Source organism: Delphinapterus leucas, chromosome 11 (genome assembly GCF_059928025.1).
Source record: "Delphinapterus leucas isolate spDelLeu-1000000601 "Yukka" chromosome 11, BTC_Dleu_Yukka2, whole genome shotgun sequence".
NCBI classification, from domain to species: Eukaryota; Metazoa; Chordata; class Mammalia; order Artiodactyla; family Monodontidae; genus Delphinapterus; species Delphinapterus leucas.
The window spans coordinates 3217610-3243685 of NC_143139.1; the positions used below are offsets into that span (position 1 = coordinate 3217610).

General features: G+C 48.9%; 1 protein-coding gene across 9 annotated transcripts in view; it reads right to left on the reverse strand.

The window, feature by feature from the left end:
* Positions 1-25780, reverse strand: part of B4GALNT3 (beta-1,4-N-acetyl-galactosaminyltransferase 3) — a 215516-nt gene extending 189736 nt beyond the window's left edge. For 4 of the 9 annotated variants that reach the window (XR_016394799.1, XR_016394798.1, XR_016394800.1 and 1 more), the window contains exon 1: positions 25530-25780. Coding sequence is in view for 3 of the 9 variants with exons in the window: in XM_089919957.1 (XP_089776083.1) it covers positions 25530-25698 (169 nt within the window). In the remaining 6 variants the exon portion in view is untranslated. Of the gene's footprint in view, positions 1-5364; positions 5584-25529 lie in introns of all 9 variants that reach the window. The other 5 variants (XR_016394801.1, XR_016394804.1, XR_016394803.1 and 2 more) reach the window with 4 other exon arrangements.
* Between the last annotated feature and the right edge of the window lie 296 nt (positions 25781-26076).

Consider the following 26076-nt stretch of genomic DNA (forward strand, 5'->3'; position numbering starts at 1 on the left):
TTTAACATTTCTTGCAAAGCAGGTGTACTGGCAATAAATTCCCCCAATTTTTGTTTGTCTGAGAAAGTATTTCTCTTTCACTTGTGAAGGATAATTTCACAGGGTACAGAGCTCTAGGTTGGTGTTTTTTTTCTCTCAACACTTTAGATACTTCACTGCACTCTCTTCTTGCTTGCATGGTTTCTGAGATGTCAGATGTAATTCTTACCTTTGCTCCTCTATAAGTGAGGCGTTCCACCCACCCCCCAACTTCTTTCAGGATGTTTTTCTTTATCTTTGATATTCTGAAGTTTGAATATGATTGGGGGGAAGGGATTTATCTTGCTTGGTATTCTCTGAGCTTCCTGGATCTGTAGTTTGATGTTTGACATTAACTTGGGGAAATTCTCAGTCATTATTGCTTCAAATATTTCTCCTGTTCCTTTCTCTCTTCTCCTCTGGTATTCCCATTGCACATGTTACGCATTTTGTATTGATAGTTGTCCCGCAGTTCTTGGACAGTCCGTCCTGTTCTGTTTTGTTTTGTTTTCCTCAGTCTTTTTTCTCTTTACTTTTCAGTTTTGGAAGTTTCTATCATCACATGCTCAAGCTCAGAGATCCTTTCCTTGGCATGTCCAGTCTATTCATGAGCCCATCAAAGGCATCCTTCATCTCTGTTACAGTGGTTTTGATCTCCAGCATTTCTTTTTCATTCTTTCTTAGAATTAAGATCTTTCTCCTTACATCACCCATCTGCTTTTGCATGGTCTACTTTTCCCATTAAAGCTCTTAGGATATTAATCGTAGATTTTTAAATTCCTGGTCTAATACAGGATAGCTAGAATGGCCTGGAGTTGGGTATTTCCCTTCCCCCAGGTACGTCAGGCTCTGGTAAAATACCTTTTCCTTAGGGCAGACCTTGTTAAGAAGAACAGAGTGCTCTGGCACATTTCAAAGTGGTCCTTTCCCTTCTCCCTGCCAGAAACATATGGGTATTTTCCTCCAGTGTTCACTGCAGGTGAATGAGGACCTGGTAGAGCTCCAGGAAGTAAAAACACAGAAGTGTAACCTCCCACCCCCATGACTGGGCACCCGTGAAGTTTTGAGGTTTTTTTATTTCTTTTATTGAGACTTAATTGGCATAAAGTGTACAACATGTTGATTTCATACATTTATATGTTGCAATATGATTACCACCACAGTGTTTGCTAACAGCTCTACCACGTCACATACTTGTGGTGGGAACAATTATGATCGAGTCTCTTAGCAACTTGGAAGTTTACAATTCAGTATTGTTGACCATAATCACTATGCTATGTGTTAGCTCTCCCCCCTGAAGTTTTCAACTCTCAGACTTGTCCACACGGAGCCTCCAGCAATTTGTCAATTACAGGTTAGGTTTTCCTACCCTGGCACTGGTTCCTATGGAGCTTGTGGCTCCACTATGTTTTGTTTTTAAATTAACTATATTTGAGTATAATTTATATACAATAAAATGTATCCATTTTAAGTAAACAGTTGTATGAGTGCTGACAAACATATATGCCTGTATAACCTCCACCCCTTTGCCTGGATTATTCAGCTTCCTGGATGGTCTAGCATGCAGCTGGGGCTGAGAACCACTGCTCTGTCATTCTCCGTGGCCAGCCAAGGGCTTGGGACTCCCAACTCTGAGGTTATTCACTTATTTCTGGGTCTTGGTTTCTTCACATCTCTTGCTCCTGGATGGAACCTCTGTGAGCACCACCCACCACAAGAGTACCTATTTGCTGATTCCTGATATTATAGAATCCAGCTCAAAGTGGACACAAAATTTCCTTAAATGGTCACCTCAGCTGTCTCTCACATATCTGTTGAGCCTGTAGCCATTTCCCATAGCTGGCTCCTCCCTCCGCATCTCTCGATTTTAGCCACCCTTGGACTGTAAGGACCTCTTTCCTCTCCCTGCCCATCTTCCCTGGGGAATGCAGCCACCTCTGCTCCCATCAGGGCGTGAGGAAGAGCCTGGCCTGGCCCTCTGTCTTCATCGTCCCTCACCTCCATTTATCTAAGTTCTCCGCATCATTTATGTCCCAGTTCAAATCCCACCTCCACCACAAAGCCTTCCTCCCCCAGCTAGATTTTCTTTCTCTTACCTGTGCCAGGCACTTGAGCACATAATCATGCTCCAGGTTCCCTTAGCACTCACCTTGTACTAGTTATTTCAAACAATCAAATTCTATTAAACAAATATGGAATCAGCTGAGGGCTTTCTTTGAAGAAGGCATAATGCTAGGTTCTGGGCAATACCAGAACTAAGACCCAAAACAGACATGGTTCCTGCCCTCACATGACAGACTCTAAACAAAAGTAATAAGCTTGGGCTTCCCTGGTGGCGCAGTGGTTGAGAGTCCACCTGCCGATGCAGGGGACACGGGTTCGTGCCCTGTTCTGGGAAGATCCCACATGCCGCGGAGCGGCTGGGCCCGTGAGCCATGGCCTCTGAGCCTGCGCGTCCGGAGCCTGTGCTCCACAACGGGAGAGGCCACAACAGTGAGAGGCCCGTGAACCCGAAAAAAAAAAAAAAAGTAATAAGCTTTACCCAAGGTGAGGGGGTTTCTGGGCACTGGGGAGAACAAGCCAAGGGGATGTACTATTTCTGATGTACACATCTGTCTGTGCAAGAACACCATAGCTCCTGCAATACCAACAGGGTGGGGTTCACGCTTCTCTGTACCTGCTGCAGCTCTCACACACCGAATTACCAAATGTTCATTGACTGGACCTGAACTCACAGAACAGGTACTGTTGGACAGGTATGGGGTCATCACAGGGGGTAATTTAGCATCCTCCAACACTAAGCTTTTTTTTTTTTCCATTTTCTCCTCTTTCGTTTCCTGCTCCCTGTCTTTCCTTCCCTGTTCCTTGTCCCATTTCCAGGCTTCCCTGGCCTAATCCTGGACCAGCCTGGGGCCCAGGGGCATCCTGGTCATTGCTCAGCTGTGTACTCCCTTCCTCTTCATGGCCGTTTATTTCTTAGCTCATCCCATGCGGAGAGAAACTGCAGCCCTAAGGTGGTCTACCTTGGCTACTCGTTAGAATCACCTGGAAAGCTGATGCTTCGCCCTCATCCACCCCCCAACCTAACTGATTGACTTGCGGTGAGGTCTTGGTCAGGACAGTCCTTCAAGTTCCCCAGGTGATTCAAATGTGCAGCCAGATTGAGAACCACTGGGACAGACTAAGGATTTCAAAGCCTTCCCCTTCTCAGCTGAGGGTGATGGTGCCTCCCCAGAGATAACCACAGAACTTGGCGTGGGCCAACAGAACAGTATCGCTCACGCTGGGGGTGGGCTAAAGACAGGACTCTGTATCTCTAGCATCTCAGCTCCGGAATGGACGTCATGGCAAAGTTGAAGCCAGCTCCCCTGGAGAAGGCAGGGAGAAGGGAGTTTTATTAACAGAGGAATGCTGAGAGCAAGAAGGCAGACTGCCTGGTGCTCTCGGTGGGGCACAGGGAAGATCAGAGGAGGTACTACCTGAGAAGGAGCTGACACAGCATTACTTCTCAGTAAGTGTCAGCTTTCACACTGATACAGTGCTTTTATATTCAAATTATTTGCACAAGAAGGAACACCAAGTAAAATGAGTTCCATTTATCAGATTTGGAAGTAGAAGTTTACAGAGATTAAGTAACCTTCCTGCCTTTATATCCTCCACCCAACCCCACAGGCCAACTGACTGCGAAATCAACCCATGTAATGGCTAGGATGTCCGCACTCAAACTTGACTGCAAAGATGACTCGCCACAAAACCCTGAACAAGGTAAGTAAGCTCTCTGAACTTCAGTTTTCTCACCCGTAAAGTGGCATCTATATAAAGGCTCCCATCCCCCCAAGAGCCATTGTGAAGATTGAATGAGCTCCTTGCAAAGTACACACGGTGGGCTATTATTACAATAGCTCTGCACTAGCACCCCTCACCTGCCAGGTAATAACTGATTGACCTGTCTCTCTTCTGCTTACCTAAGCCCCCCAAAGGCCATTTTTCTGTAGTTTGTAAACTCCCTGTATTTTTTAAATTACTTTTTAAAAGAATTATATCATACATATAAAAGGATACAGATGAATGCTTTAAAGAATAACACCTGGACTTCTCTGATGGCGCAGTGGTTAAGAATCCGCCTGCCAATGCAGGGGACACGGGTTCGAGCCCTGGTCCAGGAAGATCCCACATGCCGTGGAGCAACTAAGCCCGTGCGCCACAACTACTGAGCCTGCGCTCTAGAGCCCACGAGCCACAACTACTGAGCCCACGTGCCACAACTACTGAAGCCCACACGCCTAGAGCCCGTGCTCCGCAACAAGAGAAGCCACCGCAATGAGAAGCCCGTGCACCACAACCAAGAGTAGCCTCCGCTCATGGCAACTAGAGAAAGTCCGCACACAGCAGCGAAGACCCAACTCAGCCAAAAATAAATAAACAAATAAACTTATTTTTTAAAAACAAAGAATAACACTTGTGTGCCCATCAGTCTGCCTAAGAAGTAGACATAATCAATTCCTTTGAAGCCTCTTGTGTCTCTGTCCAATCTCATTCCCATCTCTCTCCCCCAAAATAACACCTTCCCGAACTGCTTCCTTGATCTTTTTTTTGAAGGTCAAAATCTTTAATTTTTGCCAATATGACGGTGGGAAAAATGGTATCTTTTTGTTGTTGTTGTTTTTTCCTTGATCTTCTTTTCACCAAAAACAGATTGAGTCCCAGCAACTATTTTTCATCTTTGTATCCCCAGAATATTGAACTTCACAGTATTCAATAAATATCGGATAAATGAAGAAATGTCCTAGCAGAACTAGAACCACAACTGGGTTTTTTTTGTTTTGTTTTTTGCGGTACGCGGGCCTCTCACTGTTGTGGCCTCTCCCGTTGCGGAGCACAGGCTCCGGACGCGCAGGCTCGGCGGCCATGGCTCACGGGCCCAGCCGCTCCGCGGCATGTGGGATCTTCCCGGACCGGGGCTCGAACCCGTGTCCCCTGCATCCGCAGGCGGACTCTCAGCCACGGCGCCACCAGGGAAGCCCGACTGGTTTTTTAAGTCTCATCTGCTTAACCCTGGGCAAAACTTCTCTAGTCTTCAGTCTCCTCATCTGTAAAAGGTGAGGACAGCTTCCATGCTCCCTGGGTCCCCTTCCAGCACAAACCTACGATTAACCCAGGAGCTGTCTCCTGGGGCTAGGACTTGGCATGCTGGAGAATGATGTCACAGCCTCCAACAGGTGTGTCCTGACCCCCTGGCGGGCTTCGCGTGGGTGACACAGGTGCCAGTACCAACCCCTTGAGTTCCCGGGGCAGCAGAACCCTGGGGCTGGCTGTCTCCAACCACAAATATGCTTATCTCTTTACCTCCATATGTGATGCAAATACCTTCTTCCATCATTTTTGAGGTGTGCCAAGAGGAAAAAGGTTGAGAAAAACGATATTAGACTTAGCTTGGTGGTGAGCGGGAGGCTGGATTTAGCCCATAAACCCAGGACAGTCTGGGGATTCTGTCTCTTCTCCATGTTGCCCCAGCTGCCCCACGATGGAGGTACCCTATCAGTAGTTTCTGGGGTACAGAGCCACCTAGAAAGAGAAGGAGGACTGAGCTATCTTTATGCAAGAAGGGAAAAGGAAGACTTGGAGAAAGCAGTGGCTTCAAGGTCCCACCCCCTGTGCAGAGGAACCCTTGTCCCCCCAGGCCATCCTGCAGCTGGGACAGAGGCAGGAATGTGTTCCCGAGAGCAGACCTGGAGGGCCGGGCCCAGGGCTCTCGGCGGGCAGCCCAGCCCCACTGCCAGGCAGCCACAGCTGTTGGCAGGGAGTCCCCAGGTCTAAAATTAGCCTCCTGCTCTCCACCCAGGCAGCTCCACGCTCCCTCTGCCAGATGGGCCCTGCGGTGAGGTAATGGGAGCCTGGGAGCCTCAGGACAGCAAGGGGGCAGGGACCACAGCACAGAGCAGAGTCCCGCTTCCCCCGCAGGGTCAGCCTCGGGCTGGGGGACCGGGAACAGAAGCATGTGTGTGTGGAAGTTCAGCTTCTCCTCCACGTCTGCACCTCTGGGAACACGCTGTCCTGTTCTGAGCTCGAAGTCCAGCAAGGAAAGGAACACACCCTCTCCTGTGAGCTTAAATGTGCCAGGGCCTCAATGGCCACCATGGCCTTGTGGGGTCAGGACCATCATTCCCATCACAGAGAGCATGGGGACACTCACCGAGTCAGGTGACCTGAGCCAGGGACCCTGGGAGGGAGAATCCAGAAGTGCCCACCCCCTTCTTTGGGAGGGGCATCTCCTCCAGGAGGGGCACCTTTTGAGGCAGAGCCCGAGCCCATGGCTCCCTGACCCCCACCTCCAAGCCCCCCAGCTTCTGACGGTCTGGTCAGGAAGCCTGTGGCTGGAGCTGCGAAAATAAGAGGCCGATCCCGGGCAGCAGGCCTGCCTCTGGGGGCTGAGCACACAGAGGGCTGCCCAGGGGCAGGGAGGGACGGCGGGGAGGCTCCGGGCGGGGGACTGCTCAGAAATGCAGAGGAGTAGGAGGGCTACAAGGAAGATGACCGTGGTCACCAGGGGCTGTGAAATGCCCGCAAGGTCACCGAGCCTCTCCAGCCAAAGGCTTCCGAGACCATCGCCCCCAGGCCCATTACCCAGGGCTCATCCAGCCTCACCCCTCCCTCACCAACCCCACCTGGGGAGACTGTCCTCCCACACCCAGGTAAGTGGGGGAGGGGAAGGTGGGGGACGGCCACTGTCTCGCCAGTAAGAGCTGGACCCAGTGCCCAACTCCCACTTCTGCCTGCCTGGGAAGGCAGGGTCACACGGCTAGGAAGCGAGTAGAGAAGGGCTCTGAATCCGGCACCTTCTCGCTTCCAACCTTTCTCCAGCCACCTCCAGCTCAGAATCCTCAGTGTTGAGGCAAACACCGCTTCCTCTGCGAACAGTGTCAGAGCCAGAGAGCACCTCAAGGACCAAGGAGCGAAGCCTGCTCCATTTGCAAATAAGGAAGCGAGGCCCACAGGGCAGAAGTGACTTGCTCAAAGTCACAAAGCCAGTTCAGATCAGAACCAAGACTGGAACCCAGGTCCCCTGACTCCAGCCCAGGGTCCTTTCCCCTTACACTGTGCTGAAAAGAAAGCCCAGATGCTCCGGTTCTGTAACATGGCTTCTCCTCTCCTCCTTCTGCTAGGACAGGCCTCAGTCGATCAGCCAGCTCACCAGTGACCTCCTGCTGCTTGGCCAAGCACGCCAGGCCTCCCTTTGGGACCTCTCACCCGCACCTGACCCTGCTGCTCATCTCTTCCTTAGCAGCACGACTTCTCCTCCACGTTTCCTTCACGGTTCGTTCTGTCTCCCTCGTTGGCTGGCTGTGGACGGCCAAAGGCCCCCGCAGGTGCAGCCCCTTCTGCTGAAGACCAGATTCCACATCCCACTCCCCCATTCCAGCTCTGGCAGCCCAGGGAACATCCATCAGCTGGTGGAGGGGAGGGCTCTGGGCAGGATAGGACAGTGACACCCTTAAGGCACAGCCGTGAATCCAAAGGCCCTGCGCAGGTGCTGAGCTGCCCAGGGGAGAGCCTGGACCACAGACTGCAGCCCGCTGAGCTCCTGAGCCATCCGCATCTCTCTCCTGTTCTGAGAGTCGGAACCCTTCAGTGGGTCTCACGGGTTTGTCTATGCCAGCACCTCTTGCCTGCCCTCTCTAATAAAGGAGCAGCCCTAGCTGCTGTCTTCCCCGTGAACTCCAGGGTTCAGCATGCAAATGGTCCCCCACCCATAGGCTCTGGCCGAGGACACCCTCCCAGACAGGTGGAAATGACTGATCTTCCTTCGGGAAAAGGGGCAGCAGCCTCTAATCCCAAAGTATGCCGGCAGCCTGACTGGGTCCAAGTTCCCAGGAAGAAGGTTCCACGTGAAACAAGGGCCACTGTTCTCCCCAGGCATCCATGCGTCCCTCACGTGACTGGTTCCTGAAAGCCCTGCCAGCTGGGGAAAGTGTTCACCACCCTGGGAGTTTCCAAACCTTCTCAGAGACATAAAGGAGCAGAAAAGTATAGAAAAACAACTCCTTCTTGAGAATTTTTTTTCTTGGTTTTAGAAGAAACAACTTTGGGGTTTTCTTCTGCCTTTCAGGCTTCCCGACATCTAAATATACCAAGCGTAATCATTTATTGTACAAACCAAGTTATGTACAATATATGTTTATCTTGCTAAACTAAGAGAAAACTACTTTGGATCTGTAAGTGGTGCCAAAAGTATTTCATAGTTGTTTCCCTAAAAATATTACAGTATATTTTCATTTCCCAGAAATCGAACCCCCCCCTAATTTTTACATGAGCAAGTACCTTGGGCAGTTTATACCCATTTCTTTTTCTCAAAGTGGTAAATATCAACTTCCAATTTAATAGCTCCTGCTTCCGTAAATGTTTCCCTGCAACAGACAGGTGGTATTTCCTAAGGAGTATAATTAAAGCTTCACTATTGTAGAATGTTACTTATGCAAACATTTTTCTAATTTTCATGCATCAGAGCAAAATTGAATTCTCATTCAACATGCTAAATCAAGCTTTAATATTATTATTTCCACCTCCTCTCTGAACTCTTCCAAACACGTTCTGAACCCACTTATTGCTGTCTACCTGCAATTTTTCTTCAACTTGTCATCCATTTCATCTTTTACCCCCAAAAAGAATTGCCACTTACAGACTCCCATAATCCTAGTACTAGGATTATGAAAACATCAGCCCTCATCCCCTTGTATCCTTCTACAGAGAAGCAGGAGAAGATAACATTTTTCACAATTTGTTACATGTTTTCCTACCAAAGGGTTTCATGATTCACGTGCTCCTGGATTCTTCTGATTTAAAATCAACTTTGTCGCAGTGAACACTGTGGTACGTCTCTTTTTGAATGATGGTTCTCTCAGGGTATGTGTCCAGTAGTGGGATGGCTGGGTCGTATGGTAGTTCTATTTTTAGTTGTGTAAGGAACCTCCATACTGTTCTCCATAGTGGTTGTAAGCAATTATACTCCAATAAAGATCTATTCAATCAATCAATCAGCTTTGTCTATTGCTATTCCCCATCCCTCCTCAACTCAAGGAGGTAAGACAGGAAATCGTTAACTCCATGTGCTTTTTTTTTTTTTAAGGTCTATGCTTCTTTAGCAGAATGGGCTCTGTTTTCTGTTTTTTTTTTTTTTCGGTACGCAGGCCTCTCACTGCCGTGGCCTCTCCCGTTGCAGAGCACAGGCTCCAGACGCGCAGACCCAGCGGCCATGGCTCACGGGCCCAGCCGCTCCGCGGCATGTGGGATCTTCCTGGACCGGGGCACGAACCCGTGTCCCCTGCATCGGCAGGCAGATTCTCAACCACTGCGCCACCAGGGAAGCCCAAAATGGGCTCTGTTTTGAGGATGGGAGGGTGCAAGGGACAAAGGGACCTGCTGGATGAGGACTGTCACGTCTTGGCCGCCCTTTGCAATATGAGAATTCAACATCAATAAGAACTTCCTTGCAGGTGACCTTCAGCTATCAGTGCACTATCAATGCAGAGTGTCGCTGGAGAAATTTCAGAAAACCCACAGATCAGCCCAACAGCAGCTGAGTTGGACACATGATCCACCCCCAGCTAAATGGCAATAACTTCAGCTAGGTAACTGGCAAGATAAATAGATCTGAGAACCAGTCATATGCATACTTAGTACACATCAGGGAAAAAGGACCACGTGAATCTCAGGCATTAAAAGGAAGCTTCTCAGCAAGCAGAAAGGGATGGCGAGAGCACTGCATGGGCACTGGGAGTCCTGGGCCCAGCACTGCTCCCTGGGCAGGTGCTGAAAACACTCCCGGCCTTAAATCCTTCGCCGGTAAAATCAGAAGGCTGCGCAAACACTGCACTTTAAGAGGCAACTCCAGTCAACTCGTAGCGACAGCCTGGCGAGCTGTGTTGAGAAAAATTCTGAGTCTGCAACTGGGCTCAGGAAGAGAATTTCATGTTCTACTGGAGATGCCTGCCACTGACCTGGAATAAGAAAGGCAGGTATTTTCCATCTCAGAATTTTAAAATCTCTGCGCTCCATTCCTATCCTAGGATTCTTTATGATATGTGAGAGAAAGCACCCAAAAAACAATCAAAAGAGAGACAAAGGGGCTTTACAAGCTGATTAAGTGATAATCAATAATAATAGCTAAGATTTATTAAACAGGAACTGTACCAGGAACTGTTCTAGGTACTTTATATGTGTTACTTCACTTAATTGTCATGATGAAACCCAGTGAGGTAGGTACCACTATTAATAATTCCATTTTATAGATAAGGAACCAGGACACATTGATGCTTAGTCACCTGCTCACAGATTTAAACTCAGGTAGTCTGACTTCTGAGCAAGCTAGGAAAGAAAGGAGGGAGGGAGGGAAGGAAGGAAGGGAGGGAGGGAAGAGAGGGAGGGAGGGAGAAAGGGAAGAGTAAAGACACTGGCAGGTGGCGTGGAGGACACCACAGCAACCTCAGAAGTTAAGGCAGAAGGGCTGGCAGTGTCCACACAGGGGAAATGCAGGCCCAGCGAAGGCTATGTGGGCTGAATTCTATCAGTGCTGAATTCTATCAATTCCATGAGTGCTCGTGGGGAGGGTGAAGCAAACTGCCATGACCGGACACTTGGGAGCCACCTCTGGCTTCTCTGACAACCTAAGCTGGAGTTCACAAGAGCAACCCAGACGAAGGAGGCATCAAAGAAGATATCAGCTGTGAGTTTCAGATAGTTCAACAGACGTTCCAGAGAGGGTGAGGTCAGCTGGCACAGAAACAACGAGGAAGGCTTCAGGAAAGGGATGAGGCCGACAGGATGGGCAGGGGCGTGAACGGCAGGCAGAAGGGTATCATGAGCCTGCAGAGCAGCGGTGAAGAGTTTGAGGAAGACCAGCCCGAGGGACAGGAGACCCCAGCTCTTGGCTCCCCATGACGAGAAGCGACGGTGAAGCTACTGCTCTCTGGACAGTCACTCCCAGAGTTTACACGCGCTCCTCTGCATCTCCTAGCAGCCGGACTGCTTCCTGGCTCTTTGTTCCCCTCCCCACCACCGCAACTAGGGTAGAGGGATTTAATTGGGAGGATGTCCCCAAGTCAACCAAACTCTGAGAATTTACCATGTGCAGGTATCGGGCAAGGCATTCAGGCAGAGTTCTCAACTAGGGATCCACAGAGGGGTGTCAGGGGCCTGTGCACCTTCCCAGAATATTATGCAAAATATGAGGGGGGGAGGCAAATTTCTGGGGAGAGGGTCGCCAGTTTCCTCATCAGATTCTTACAAGTGTACACAAGCCACAAAAGGTTAAAAATCTCTGCACCAGGGAGACCAAGGGGGAAGTGCCCAGGTCCGGCACTCAAGAAATGCAATCTCGTGGGGGAAGACAGACAAACAGAAATAACCCAGGCAAGGCAGCCTCTGAGTAGTACCCTAACGGAGTACAAAAAAGCAGAGTGAGGGAGGGGGGCAGAGATTCATTCCAACGGGGATGCCCACAGGATGTGCTCCCCACACCCCAGTTTTGGGATCCAAGTTTGCAATGAAGAAAAAACAGACGTTACAGTAAGTCCCCTACGTATGAACCTTCAAGTTGCGAAATTTCAAAGATACAAACGTGCAGTCCATCAATGTCAGGCGTGAGTGAAATTGCAGCTTCCTCCGTCTCCTGTTGCTGACGACCCTTCAGCTCTACCATCTCCCACCTCCTCTCCCTCCTCCAGTCAGTAACTCTTCCTGCCTGTTCACTCGATGCCAGCCCCTGTGTGCCAGCTGTCGTGCTGGACTACTGTATCTTTCAAGGGAATGTACTGTAAGATCAAAAATGTTTTAATTTGGGGGTTTGTTTTTATGTATTAGTTGTGTGAAAAGTATTATAAACCGATCACAGTACAGCACTATATAGCCGATTGTGTTAGTTGGGTACCTAGGCTAACTTTGTTGGACTCAGGAACAAACCGGACTTACGGAACTCGTTCGTTTGTAGAGGACTTGCTGTATTACTTCTCCCCAAGCCTAGACAGAGCCCCTGGCCAGAGCCCTGGCTCAGGTACTCCCAGCAGGAAACCAAGAGTGGGAGGCCAACCCTATCCCCCCAGAAGGAGGGGGAAGGAGGACACTGCTCCAGGACTATGGGAGGTGGCAGGAAGATACGCTTCCTAAAAACCAGCGCTGACCCTGGCCCACACGTCCCCCCTCTGCCAGCTCCCATCCTCTGAATTCCTGGGGTGCTTGTGGCACTGACCCTCGGGAGCCCCTCACTCTCCTGGCCTCAATTCTCCCATCCTCCGTCCAAAAACTTTATGCCATCACCTGTTTCATTCTCTCCCAAGACCTCACCGCCATCTGAAATTCTCATCTCTTTGTTGAAGTGTTCATTACCTGTCTTGTCCTCATGCAATGTAAGCTCCATGACAGCAAAGCCCTGAAATGTCTGGTTCCCTTCTCCATCCCTAAGACCTACAACACTGCCTAGCATGTACGCACACTCACTACATATTTGGTGAATGAGTGTCTGTCTCCTGTCCCTTTGTATGTATTCTCTTGAAGGACCAGCATGGCATCCAGGTCCCAGAGGAAAGTGTAAGAAGAAACAGAGGAACTTTCTTCCCCAGAGACCACTTCTAAGATACTGGGTGTGCAAGGCGGCCCTTAATTTAAATGATTACGGCAGAGCATAGCCAGAGGACCACGTGTGAAGCTCAGAACTTTAGTATCCTATCACCTTCTGCATCAACAATACTGCCAAAGTGTCACATGTTTCTCTGACAGGTCTCAGCTTTCCTGTCACCCTCCTCAGCTAGGCACTCATCGCCCACACCTTAGGTCACTGCAGTGACCACCTAGGTGGCCTCTGTCACCAAACCATCTTACGAACCTCCAGCAGCTTCATCTGCCAATAATCACTGTTCCTAGGACATAAAAGGTGTCCACAGACTTCCCTGCTGGTTCAATGGTAAAGAATCCGCCTTCCAATGCAGGGGATGTGGGCTTGATCCCTGGTCGGGGAACTAAGATCCCACATGCCGCGGAGCCACTAAGCCCATGTGCCACAACTACTGAGCTGGCGCACCTCACACAAGAGCCCGCGTGCCGCAAACTACAGAGCCCACACTCTCTGGAGCCCGTGCGCCACAACAAGAGGGAAGCCCAGGTGCTGCAACGAAGACCCCGCAAGCCACAACTAAAGACCCGACGCAGCCAAAAAAAGTAAATAAAATAAATTTTAAAATAAATAAAGAACTGCTTTAAAAAAAAAGAAAAAAAAGGTGTCCAGTAAGTGTCTGAAGAATTAAAGCATGAATCCGTGGATGAAAATAAGAAACACTGCCCTCATCATATAAAATCCCTGCTTTCAAAAATCTATGTTGCAATACAACAAACTAGTGAATATAACAAAATAGAAATAGACTCCCAGATAAAGAGAACAACCTAGTGGCTACCTGTTGGGAGAGGGAAGCGGGGAGGGGCAATAAAGGGGTAGGACTTGCAATGAAGAAAAAACAGACGTTTCCCTGGTGGCGCAGTGGTTGAGAGTCCGCCTGCCAAGGCAGGGGACACGGGTTCGTGCACCGGTCCGGGAAGATCCCACATGCCGCGGAGCGGCTGGGCCCATGAGCCGTGGCCGCTGAGCCTGCACGTCCAGAGCCTGTGCCCCGCAGCGGGAGAGGCCACAACGGTAAGAGGCCCGCATACCGCAAAGAAAAAAAAAAAAAATCAGCTACAATGATATATTGAACAACACGGGGAATACAGTCAATATTTTATAGTAACTATGAATGGAGTATAGCCTTTAAGAACTGTGAATCACAACAGACTCACAGACTTAGAGAACAGACTTAAGATACCAGAGGGGAAAAGGTGGGGCAGAGCGATAGTTAGGAAGTTTGGGATTGACATGTACACAAGGCTATATTTAAAATGGATAACCAACAGGGACCTACTGTGGAGCACAGGGAACTCTGCTCAATATTCTGTAGCAACCTAACTGGGAAAAGAATTGGAAAAAGAACAGATACATGTATACGTATAACTGAATCACTTTGCTGCACACCTGAAACTAACACAACATTGTTAATCAACTATACTCCAATATGAAATAAAAAGTTAAAAAAATTGTGAATCATTATATTGTACACCTGTAACTTATATAATATTGTACATCAATTGTACTGCAATTAAAAAAAAGAAATTAAAAAAATTCTATATTGCTCTCTACCAAGTCCAAACGCGCGGCACCCTGGCACTCGAGACTCTGCAATCACGTCACAACCACCCTTCCAATTTCATCTCCTTCACCCTGTGGGAGCCTCTGCCCTCAGGATCTAAGTTCCCTAAACTTTTAGTTAGCTTATGCTAGACACCCCCTCCAAATAGCCACCTTTGCTTAGACACACACACACACACACCCCAATAACAACAGAATCTTGGAGCTGGAGGAGGTCTTAAAAACTGAAGCCATAATATGTGTATGTATAGCTGATTCACTTTATTATAAAGCAGAAACTAACACACCACTGTAAAGCAATTACACTCCAATAAAGATGTTAAAAAATAAATAAATAAAAATAAAAAACTTCAAGCCAGAGCTCTTCTTTTGGGGAAATACAGCAGAACACTAAGAAATGCTGCATAAAATTTGACAAACTTCTTATTTACATAGCTAAGGGCTCCATAAAGTAAGGGCAATCTCCAGGGGTCAAAAAATGAAGATGTGAACATTGGTGCAGCTCTAGATAACATACTAGGCAAAATTAATTTTAGAGTATTAAAAACAGAACAATTTTTAAAAAGGAACCAAATCTGAAGTAGAACCAAGTAAAACTTACAGATATGAAAAATACAGTCATTGAATCAAAAGAAAAAATGGGGTAGATGCCTCTGCCTCGATGTCCCTCCCTAATTTTCTACCCCTTCTTTGTGCCTGTGCAGCTTGCCTGCCTTCTGTTGCTGGAAGCTGTTCACCTGAGATGTGCTCTCAGCCTCTCCCTTTTCCCAGCCCTCTGCTCAGCTGAAATAAAGAAGCAGAACCAGGAACTGAGAATTCACCCCGACACTCTGTGCCTGGCTCCTGGGGAAGCCTCCCAAGTCCTCACCGCACCCCCCTGCCCCGAATCTTTGGCTAAGAGGTGGTGGTGAGAGGTCCAGAGATCAGCTGGCGGGCCAGGGGGCTGTGCATGTGCACAGGCCTGCACACATCCATTTGGTCCCCGGTTGGCAGGAAGGGTGGAAAGGAGAGGATCAAGGGATTTGTAAGAAGATCTCAGCAGAGAGGCCTTTAATCTTTGAAGCAACTGCTTGAATGGAGGCCACATTGTCAGGGATGACCTTGGGGGCCAAATAGCCAGAAGCGCTGGGATAACTGCCACCCCTCCGCCAGGCAACTGAGTCTTGAAAGACCGGAGCCCAAAGTCCAAAGATGGACTGGCCCCTTGGCCCCTTTGTGACACGGTAGTGGCTCCAAACCAGACCCGGAAACAAGCATCCCATTGAATGGAAGACTGCGAAACTGAAGCCCTCAAAAGAAACAGGACCTGTGCAATCACCCGCGATAAATCAGCTTCAGAGCTTGGATTAAAACAGAGATAAAGCCCAGTGTTCCTGCCTCTGAGACCCGGAAGTCCTCCGAGTATACTCAGGGACACGCAGTAAGAGCGACAGGCTACGTTGCCCAACTGCTGAACTTTGGTGCCCTGGTCCGTTGCCAAATGGCTCTCATTCTCCACAAAACCCTTGACTTCTAACCCACCCCTCCCCATCAGTGCAGATCTGTGTCTGGGGTGCAGACAGAAAGATGGAGGATGGAAAAGAGTCTTGTGGCAGAATGCGCGTGTGGTGGCAGGTGCAGGCGTGGATGGCCTGGAGACGGCGGAGGGACTGGGCACAGCTCTGTCACGGGCCAAGAAGCTGGAGAGACAGTGGCAAGAGGGCCAGCTGAGGAATGCATCTCCATACTCCTGCCTGCCAGCCTTTTTCTAATTTTTACCAGATTGTAAACTCTGAAGGGGAAGAGATGGGAGCCAACTCTCTCCTAGCTCCTGACATGTGCTAGGCTTATGTTCAATCTAACTGGGCACTTCACATGTGCAAGGCTGGCTAAATCTTATCGAATCGAATCATAAGAAAAGCTCCACAGGGAGGTCATATAACCCCATTACCCAGATGAAGCATCTGAGGCTTGAAAAGGAATAAGTACTTTATACAAAGTCCTGCAGCTGGTGAGAAATAAAGCTTGGATTTGAACCCTGCCCTGTCTTTAAATTCCATAAGTTTTTCCAGGAATCATCAATGCTTTTTATCCCACTCAGTCCCCCACAAAAAAGTAAATGCTCCATAAACATTTTACATAAGTTTTAAAATAAATCACCTCTGCAGCCATTCAAGATTTGCAAAATAAAAAAGAATCGAAAACTACACATCACTCAATTTCCTGGCTTTACTGCACTTCCAAGATATTGGATTTTTTTTTTAATTCAAACAGAAAGTCACAAAAATTATAATCATCCTCACCAGTTCACTAGTCCCATGTCATTAATTTTTTTTCATCTTGATCTTTTGTTAGCACTTTTATGAGTTCATCAGTTTTCCATTAGAGCTCTGAAAATGCTTATTCATTCAGTTCAGCAGTAGAGTCAGTTACCAGAAACCTGTGCTTGTCAGTCTTTTCCATGAATTCCTTGAAGGTAAAACCCTTTTATAGGCACATTTTCGCAAAAGCACCAGAGTGCACCCAGAACTGTCTGTAAATGACAAAAGACTTAAAAATGACCACGGTTAAAGATTTGATGAAAGTTCATAATAATGCAATTGACAAGGAAATTTAGTTATTTCTGAGATATACATTTTAAAATAATAACTAGAATTATGACTTATAACATTATACCAGAACATATAAGACTTTTAGGAATTTCCTGTAATGTCTGAAACATTTACATTAACATATTTCCATACGAAAGTTTAGTATTAGTTTCTTTTTTAATTTATTTTTTTATACAGCAGGTTCTTATTAGTCATCAATTTTATACACATCAGTGTATACATGTCAATACCAATCGCCCAATTCAGATACTGGATTTTTTACAAATTGAAGGTTTGTGGCAACCCTGCGTTGAGTGTCGAGCAAGTCTATCAGCACCATTTTTCCAACAGCCTTTGCTCAGTTCGTGTCTCTGTGTCACATTTTGGTAATTCCCACACTATTTCAAATTTTTTCATTATTATTCTCTTTGTTATGGTGATCTGTGATCTGTGATCGTTGATGTTACTTACTTTTTTTAATGATGTTACTATTACATAAAGATTATGACTCACTGAAGGCTCAGATGATGGTTAGCATTTTTTTAACCAATAAATTATTTTTTCCCCGAATTCGACCAATAAAGTATTTTTGAATGAAGGTATGTAGATTTTTTTTTTTAGACATAATGCTACTGCACACTTAATTGACTACAGTATAGTGTAAACATAACTGTTATATGCACTGGGAAACCAAAACATTTGTGTGACCCTCTTGCAATATTCACTTTATTGTGGAGGTCTGGAACTGAACCCACAGTGTCTCCCAGGTCTGCCTCTATAAAATCCATGGTTTGTCTGGAATATCATTTCTCTATTCCCACCCCCACCTTTCCTTCTCCTTTTCCCACCTTGGGCCCTCTTCCCAGGTCTTGGTGCCATAAAGCACAACTCCACCTGCAATGGCTTATGGGATCTTAGTTCCCCAACCAGGGATCGAACCTGGGCCCTGGCAGTGAAAGCGCTGAGTCCTAACCAGGGAATTCCCAAAAACACAGTTTAAAAGAAGAGAAGAAATGGGTAGGAGGCAGATAACACCTCTTCCCCTGGCCTGTTTTCTCATCTGTTAGTAAAGGGGCTGGACGGCTCATGTTCGTGACTTTCTACACCCAGAAGCCACAGCTCTTCACACTCCTGGTACCCCCACTGGCCTGGGGGGAGGTTAGAAGCCCAAAGGACAAACTTGAGGTTCCTGGCCTTCCTGGCCAGTCCCCTCGGTTGTTTTACTAGTATTGTCGGGGGTGCCCCAAGCTTTATTAAATTTTCCTTACATTTATGTCATTGTTTCCAATGACAGTGGCTCAGGCCCCAGCATGTCAGTAAATTCCAAGCTTTTGATGTCCGCTTCACACATAAGGAGGTGAGAATTTATTTTTGAATGTCATTCAATTTTTCAATACCTAAATAGACTAAAAACAAAAACATCAGGAAAATAATAATTCATGTTTTGGGGGGGTTTTAATCTAGAATTCTTTCCAGAATCCAGCATCTGGTTATCACAGCTATTATACTTTATTATTATTTTTTTTTTTTTGCGGTACGCGGGCCTCTCACCGCTGTGGCCTCTCCCGTTGCGGAGCACAGGCTCCGGACGCACAGGCTCAGCGGCCATGGCTCACGGGCCCAGCCGCTCCGCGGCATGTGGGATCTTCCCAGACCAGGGCACGAACCCGTGTCCCCTGCATTGGCAGGCGGACTCTCAACCACTGCGCCACCAGGGAAGCCCCTATACTTTATTTTTTCTTTTCAAGAATCTCTAGGTCAGAGTAGTGGGATTATAGGTGACTGTCAGTTTCTTCTTCATACTTTTATATATACCATAGCACTTTTATTGATTTCTTTATGCCTTGATTTGGTCCAGAAAAAGTTAAAGCGGCTTGCAAGTACCACAGAATATAAGATGACATAAACTAACAGTAGTTGTGGGAAAGAAAGAAAAAGATAGAGGAATAAAATTGGTACCAAAGTGCAAATCATAAAATCTTTTACACTTTTTTCCAAATGAACCAAAAACTGAATTCTAAAGCTTTCTAGTAACCAACACAAAGGGAGAAACCTGTGTGGTTCTATAATTTACATGGCCAATAAAAATGAAAACAAACGGATTGCTCAAGAGAGCAGAGCTAGTTCTAATATCAAGATCAGAAGAAAAGTTCTCACCACAAGAAAAAAAATTGTAATTATGTGAGATGATGGATGTTAACTAAACTTACTGTGGTGATCATTTTGCAATGTATACAAATAGCACATCATTATGTTGTACACTTCAATATGTCAATTATATCTCTAAAACTGGGAAAAAAAAATAAAGACCAGAAGAAACGTTTCTGGAAGGTTCTCAAACACAGGATAAGCAATGACTCCCAATCCCATCCTTGGAGAATGTCACAGGGCTATATCTCATAGCACTTAGGTCCTGGGTCTTGCCCCTCCTTAAGTTATTGGATCAGTTGTACTAGGTGCCTCATGCACAAAAAGGTAATTTTATAGGGGTTAATGTGGTCCAGATACACAGCCATTATCTGGTATAATGAACATGTGTTGTTTTTATAATCACAAAGAAATATTATTTTAAAATAAATCACATACTGTGTGATTCCATTTCCATAAGGTATAGAAATAGACTATATTAATCTATGCTCATGGTAGTGACAGAAATCGCTCGTACCATTCTGTTTCTTCATCGGGGTGTTCGTTACAAGGCTATGCTCAGTTTGTGGAGATTCACCAAGCTGTACCCTTACATGTGCACTTTTCTGTACATATAACATACTCCCATGGGAATTTCCTGGTGGTCCAGTGGTTAGGATTCTGGGCTTTCAATGCCAGGGGCCCAGGTTTGATCCCTAGTCAGGGAACTAAGATCCCACAAGTCACATGGGGCGGCCAAAAAAAAAGAAACCAAACCAAACAAAAAAACCCAACAAACAAAAAAAGGTACTTCCATGAAAAGTAAAACAAAAAAAAACAGGGACCACATGGACAATTTGCATGCTTATTTTCTACAAAAGTTGGTCAATGGTAAAAAAATTTTAAAGTTTAGCATAAGAAGTAAATTACATACTAAAATATCACAGAGATTAAAAAAAAATATTCATTTTTGCTCATCTCATGGATACTTCTAACACTGAAAGCAGTGCTTGTTGGAACCTAAGAGTCTGTAAAAATTTAATCTATCCGTCATGCTTTGCTCAAATGTATAACATATTCAGCCCGGGACCCTTTATATATACCCCATCCAAACTACTCTCACCCCTTCCAGTAGTACTTTTTATATCAGGTAACATATAAATCTATTAATTGTGGATCACAAGGTCAAAGGAGGGTTGTCTGAAAGCTCAGAACGTATGCTTGGCCTAGCTGAGACCTCATCATCCTCGGACAGAAGGAAGCGTGCTCGTGGAAATTAAAAGGGTAGGATTTGAGAGCGGTGGAACTCGGTAGAGAAGCAGACAGTCAGCGGCCAACTGCAAGAACAGCCTCCAGGCCCCCTTCCAAAGCAAACTCTGCTCTGGCGGCTGCTCTGCTCCGCTCCATAAAGCCCAGCCCAGGCTCTGGGGCCTGGAAAACTACTGCAGTGCGCCACCAGCCACTCCTAAAGCCAGCACAGGAGTGGCTGCTTCAAAGGCCTCATGCTGCAAAGCAGTCAGAACCGTGCAGGGCATCTGGACATCTCCCAGGACAGGGGCGGCCGGCAGCCCAGTCACCACGGAGCAGGAGATCGGGGCCTCAGCCCACACGAGGGTCCCTGGGTGACAGCAGGATAGCAGGGCCGGCTGTGCTGCTGGGATTCTGCGGCCACGTCAGAAAGGACTAGAGAGACCAGGAAAGGAGAGGCCAAGGCTGGGTGAGGGCCCCTGTCCTCACACCCTGTGGTCCTGGTGCAGACGGCGCTGGTCCAAAGGAAACACACTTTTAACAGGAAAAGCAGTGATGGCTTAATTCTTATCCTTCGCATTTGTGTTTAAAGGCTATTGCTGTTTGCATGCATTATGGTGCGAGGAGCAAGAATTCCTAGGTTCTATTCTTGGATCCGTCACTGATAAGCCAAGTATGTGCCAGTGAGAACATCAGGCGCTTGGAAATTCAGAGCTCTCCATCCATAACCAGAAGGCATCTGAGTGCCCAGGATTTGCCCTGAATTGATTACTGACTTGAAGTTCCATGCAGCGGCCGGGTGGCCAGAATGGCAGCATAAAGAGAGGTAAGTAGGACAGAGGAAAAGGAGCCAGAGGCTCCATGGGAAAGAGGGGCAGCCCAGCCAGGGCGACAGGAGACAGGGTCCCGGGCCCAAGGGGCCCACGAAGCAGCTGTGCTTCCCTCCACACTTGCCTCTGCTCTGAGGCTCAGCTCTAAGCCACAGCCTTCCCGCTCTGCCCACACATCTGTCTCATCTGTTTTCCCCTCTCTCCTGGCCTGCGTCTCAGATTACCGTTCTGCCCTGAGCTACCTCTGTCACTGGAGGGTTTGTCTCCCTTCCAAATCGGAATGTCTGTGGTGACCCCGGGAGCCACAGGGCCCGCCTGACATCTGTGGCTATGCCACCGCAGCCCACTCGGAGTCACTTAGGAATCGCAGGGGCCAGCCGGACAGACGTGTTATAAGTTTCAGGCTTGGAAACACCTTTGGGGTTTAGCAGGTACACTGGACACTTAAATGGGGACATTGCAGACCCAGCCTTGTGAGATGTGGAAAGAGGCTGGTGTGCACCACCATTCGGCCCTGGCTCTGTGGCCAGCTGTGATCGCTTGGCTCCAGCACCAAGTTGGTCTCAGCAGTAGGCCAATTATAGAGCAAAGAACCTAGAAGCCATTTTAGTCCAGACCTCTGCCCTCTGGCAGGACGTAGCTCATCCAGTCTGAACAAATGGGTATAGCTCATTAAAAGCTGCCAGGACGGGGTCTTTAACTTCCAACAATAGTCTGTGCCCGGGGCTGCTCTCAGCCAGTACACACCGGTACACCTGTGCCAGTTCTCAAAATACTGGAACACTTATGAACGTGTTGGTATATAGTGACTGCCCCAGGCCCTCTGAATGTCCCACTAGAGCCCTGACCTGTCCTCAGGAGAGCTCCATGACCCAGCAGCTAAAGACTAATGCCAGCCACAGTAAGGAACCTTCCGCCCCATCCCAGCACCACCATCCATACCAAAGTACAGTTGGGTTAAACAGTTTTACTATTTCCCTATCCATTCTACAACACTACCTTATTCTAAAACTTTAGACTGCTTTCTCTTATCTACTGAATAAATGCCACCCTTTAAGGTTGTTATTCAAAGTCTATCATACTATGGCACCATCCCCTATCCTCCTTCACACCCTCTGCTTCACCAAACCCAGATGCTCAACGTTTCCAAACACTAACTTGTCCTTGACTATTGGTCTTGGCTTCTGCTGCCCTCTCTGCCTGGAATAGCTTTCTCTTTCTGCATCCACTAAAGTCTTACCAACTCCTCAAGATCTCCTGAAATGTCACCACTCCCATGAAATATTAGTTGAAAGAGCCGTGTGCCATTTCCACAAGTGTCACAGCAACGTGTAGGTTCTACCTCTGTAAAACTTAACGGTTGTCTCCTATTACGATCATTCTCATATACACACCTAAACTCCCCTCCTAGAGGGAAAGCTGTGAGAGGCAGAAGCCATAACAGAGTCATCACCACATCTCAGTGACAGAGCACAATGCCCTGCTCGAGCTACGTGCTAAACAAATATTTGTTTAAATGAGTCAGTATGAAGCCCGCGCACCTAGAGCCCGTGCTCCGCAGCAAGAGAAGCCACCGCAATGAGAAGCCCGCGCACCCCAACTAGAGAAAGCCCACACGCAGCAACAAAGACCCAACGCAGCCAAAAATAAATAAATGAATAAATAAATTTATAAAAAATAATAATAAATAAATAAGTGCGTGAGTGAGTAAACAGCTCTCATTCTTTTGTCCAAGGGACCCATTCTTCTATCCGTGAACAGTTTCGGTGGCTTCTCCCTGAAGTTACTCCAAATGTGGTTGTATCTTTTTCTACAGATGGAGCCCAAATTGCATATCACGCATCTCAAACTACGGGGTTATTCCATAAGAAGCAGGAAGCACGCTCCCTGTCATTACTTGACCACCCTGGAGTTTGTAACTACCAGCTCTCCATACATTTCTCCCAGCACCAGATCAGGGCGGCAGTCACACAGGGACAGGCAAATGAAAGGTTCTTGGTAACGGAGGCTGGCCTTACAGATGACAGGAAGGCTGGTGGTACAGTGAGCTGGCAGGGGCTGCTACAGAGAGGCAGGGTGGCTTGCTGGGAAGCAGAACCAAGCTGGGGCTCTGGTTGCTGCTGTATGCCAGGGTGTATGCGAGGGAAGGCTAGCAACCCTCTTCTTACCGCTGTGCTTTCTAATCCCTCCTTCCCCACTCTCCCTCCAGAGGAATGGCTGGGAGTAAGACCTATAAGACAAGGCAGGACTTTGATGCATGATGTCTGAGCTTCTTAAAAACAAAGGACGGGGGACCGGGAGCCAGAAAGCACAGCCACTGTCTAAATCTCATTCCAAAAGGAAATCAAGGAAAGAGTAGAATACGATGGGACAGCCCGGCATGACAAGCCACCCTGCCAGCAGGTGGGCTTCAGGGCTCTAGGAGGCTGAGAAGAAGATACGAGGGATCCATCAGTGCCCAGGCTTGGGCCCCCGTTAAAAACAACAGTTAGGGAAACGGAAAGCCAATTCTGGACTAGGAAGCCGAGAACATTCTTCTGGAGAAGGGTCCGTTTGGAAAAGGAAACAAAGAATAAGGAAACCCAGTCAGAAAGTGAAGATTCATCTAGAAGGGAAAAGAAACTGACCCAGGAATTGATGGCTAAGGATGAGACAGCCAATAGGAGACAGAGGTTGGGAGCCAGGTGTGAGATAATAATTATGGCAAACTGCTTCCGGTCTCTGAGGAGAAAGCTCACTTGGGGTAAAGAAAAAGTATGTGCTGGGGGGTGAGGGAGGCGGATGGGAGGCCATTCATTTCAGGGTCACAAAGCAACTGCTCTGCTCTCTGGGTTTGGCCATACCGCAGCATGCGGGATCTTAGTTTCCTGACCACGAATGGAACCCGTGCCCCCTGCAGTAGAAACGTGGAGTCCTAACCACTGGACCGCCAGGGAAGTCTCTCCTCTCTGGCTTTAATCTGTGCAGTGGACTCCAGTGGCTACCAGGTTAACAAGATGGTGGCCAAGGAGGAGAGAAGGGAGATCCCTCCCAGGGCCTCCCACCCACCCACACTCCACCTGGGCTCATCCACGGGGGACTCTCTGAGTGGCCGTGGTATGGAAGAGTAGATATACTCCGTCTTTCAGAGGAGCGAGCAAGGTCTGGGGAGCTGAGGGAAGGCAGATTGGTCTTCGGAAGGAAGAGCTCTTCCTACTTGAGACCTGTGGACCTGACTTGGGAATACCCTTCCTCGTGATGTGCTGGGCTCCCTGACCCTGGAAATGCTCAGGCGGAGAGATCACACAATCGTAGTGTTCACATTGAAAGGGACCAACTCCCTCCTTCTACCTGAGAAGCTGCCATTTGCGTCTGGATTTCCCAACTAGTTAGCGTCAGAACCAGGAATGGAAGCCCAGTCTCCAAACACACAGCCAGAAATATTTCAGCAGCCACAGAGTGAGAGGTTCCGCCATAAATACCCATCTCTGTCCTGAACCAGCTCAATTACTGACCCTAGTAATTCCCTGTCTTTGGCCACAAGAGGAGGCAAAGCACCACACCCAGCCCTGGGCAGAACAGCTGACACAAGAACTTAGAGCATCTTCTCACCAGAGTTTCATCAGTCGTCCCTTAGTTTTCCTGAAAGGGGGAATGTTTATAATTCCATACGTTGTCTGGAATCCCTTCAGGATTGGGAAGGACACCTAGTAGTTCTGGGAGTTTCTCTTTTTTCCAACTATTGCAGCGACCTTTTACACAGTGCCTGACACTTCGGAGGTTTTACTTCACTCTGTCAGTAGTAAACTGAAAATCACCTCGGACAGGCATGCCTGTTGAAGTAAAAAGAGAAAGAGAGCATCCCCTCCGTTTTCCTAGGAGGAAACTGAGACAGAAAAATTAAGTGGCTCTGGCTCCGTGGAAAAAGAGAAGCAGGAATCTACCCACTGCCCGGCCCACTGAGCTGCCCTGAGCAGGGTATGGGGGTTCAGCTCATTCCGCAGGGTTCCCGAGGGGGCTGCAGACAACCCGCTGGGGGTGGAGGGTGGCCAGGACCAGGAGAGGGGACCGCTCGAGGGAGGTGGGAAACTTGCAGGAAGAGGAAGGGGCTGGGAGGGGAGTGGCCTGTGGGAAGAGGGGGAGGCGAGTGGCTCACGGCTGTATCGTTAAAATAAAGGACCCCCCCCGAAAACGCCGCAGGGGAGCAAACGGAGCGAGCCACGGAGAAGGCGGGTAGCAAAGTTTGGGTCGCGCAGACCGGAGCGAGCGGCCTGGTGGAGGCGGCCGAAGGCGCCCCAGACACGGACCTCAGCCCGCGTCGACGCGTTTCTCTGGTACCGGGTCTGCGAGCCGAGTGCGGCCAGGGGTGGTCCCGAGGCTCCCCCGGCTTCCCTCCCGCGGGGCGCCCGGCACCTGGAGACCCAGCGAGGTGGAGACCGGGTCTGAGATGGGGGGTGGGTCCCCCCTGAGGCGGGAGCCGCCGGCCCTGCCCCCTCCCTGCTGCGCGCCTGCCGCGGCCCCGGCGCTACTCACTCCGGTTCAGGGGGTTCCCGCCGACCTGGGCCGACGCCGCCAATTCCAGATAAAGAGTCCAGAGCCCCACGGACACCACAGCGAGCAGCAGCAGCAGCCGGAAGCGCCTCCGCAGCAGCTTGACCGGGCGCAGCAGCAGCAGCAGCCGCGCGGCCCGGGGGCCCCCCATGGCGCTGCGCCCCTGGCCCCGGCCCGGCCCCGGCCGGCTCTCAGCGCCGCGCCCCGGCCGCCCGCCCAGGCCGCCCCGCCGCGGGGCGCCGGCTCATGCTCCTCCCGAGGCCCCGCCGGCTCCTGCCCACGCCCGGACGCGGGCTTGCTGCCGGCCGCCCCGCCGCTCCTCGCTCGCCGCCCGCTCTCGGGCTGCCCACGAGGAGGCTACCCAGGTGCGCCGCCCCGCCCCGCGCCGCGCCCCGCCCCCTCCCGCGCCTCCGCCCGCCGCCCACCTGCCCCGCCCCCGGGCCCGCCCCGCCCCCGCGGCACAGGTGGGCCCCGCCCCCGAGCGGAGCCGGGAGGGGGACGGCCGCTCGGGCCTCGCCGGTCAATACCC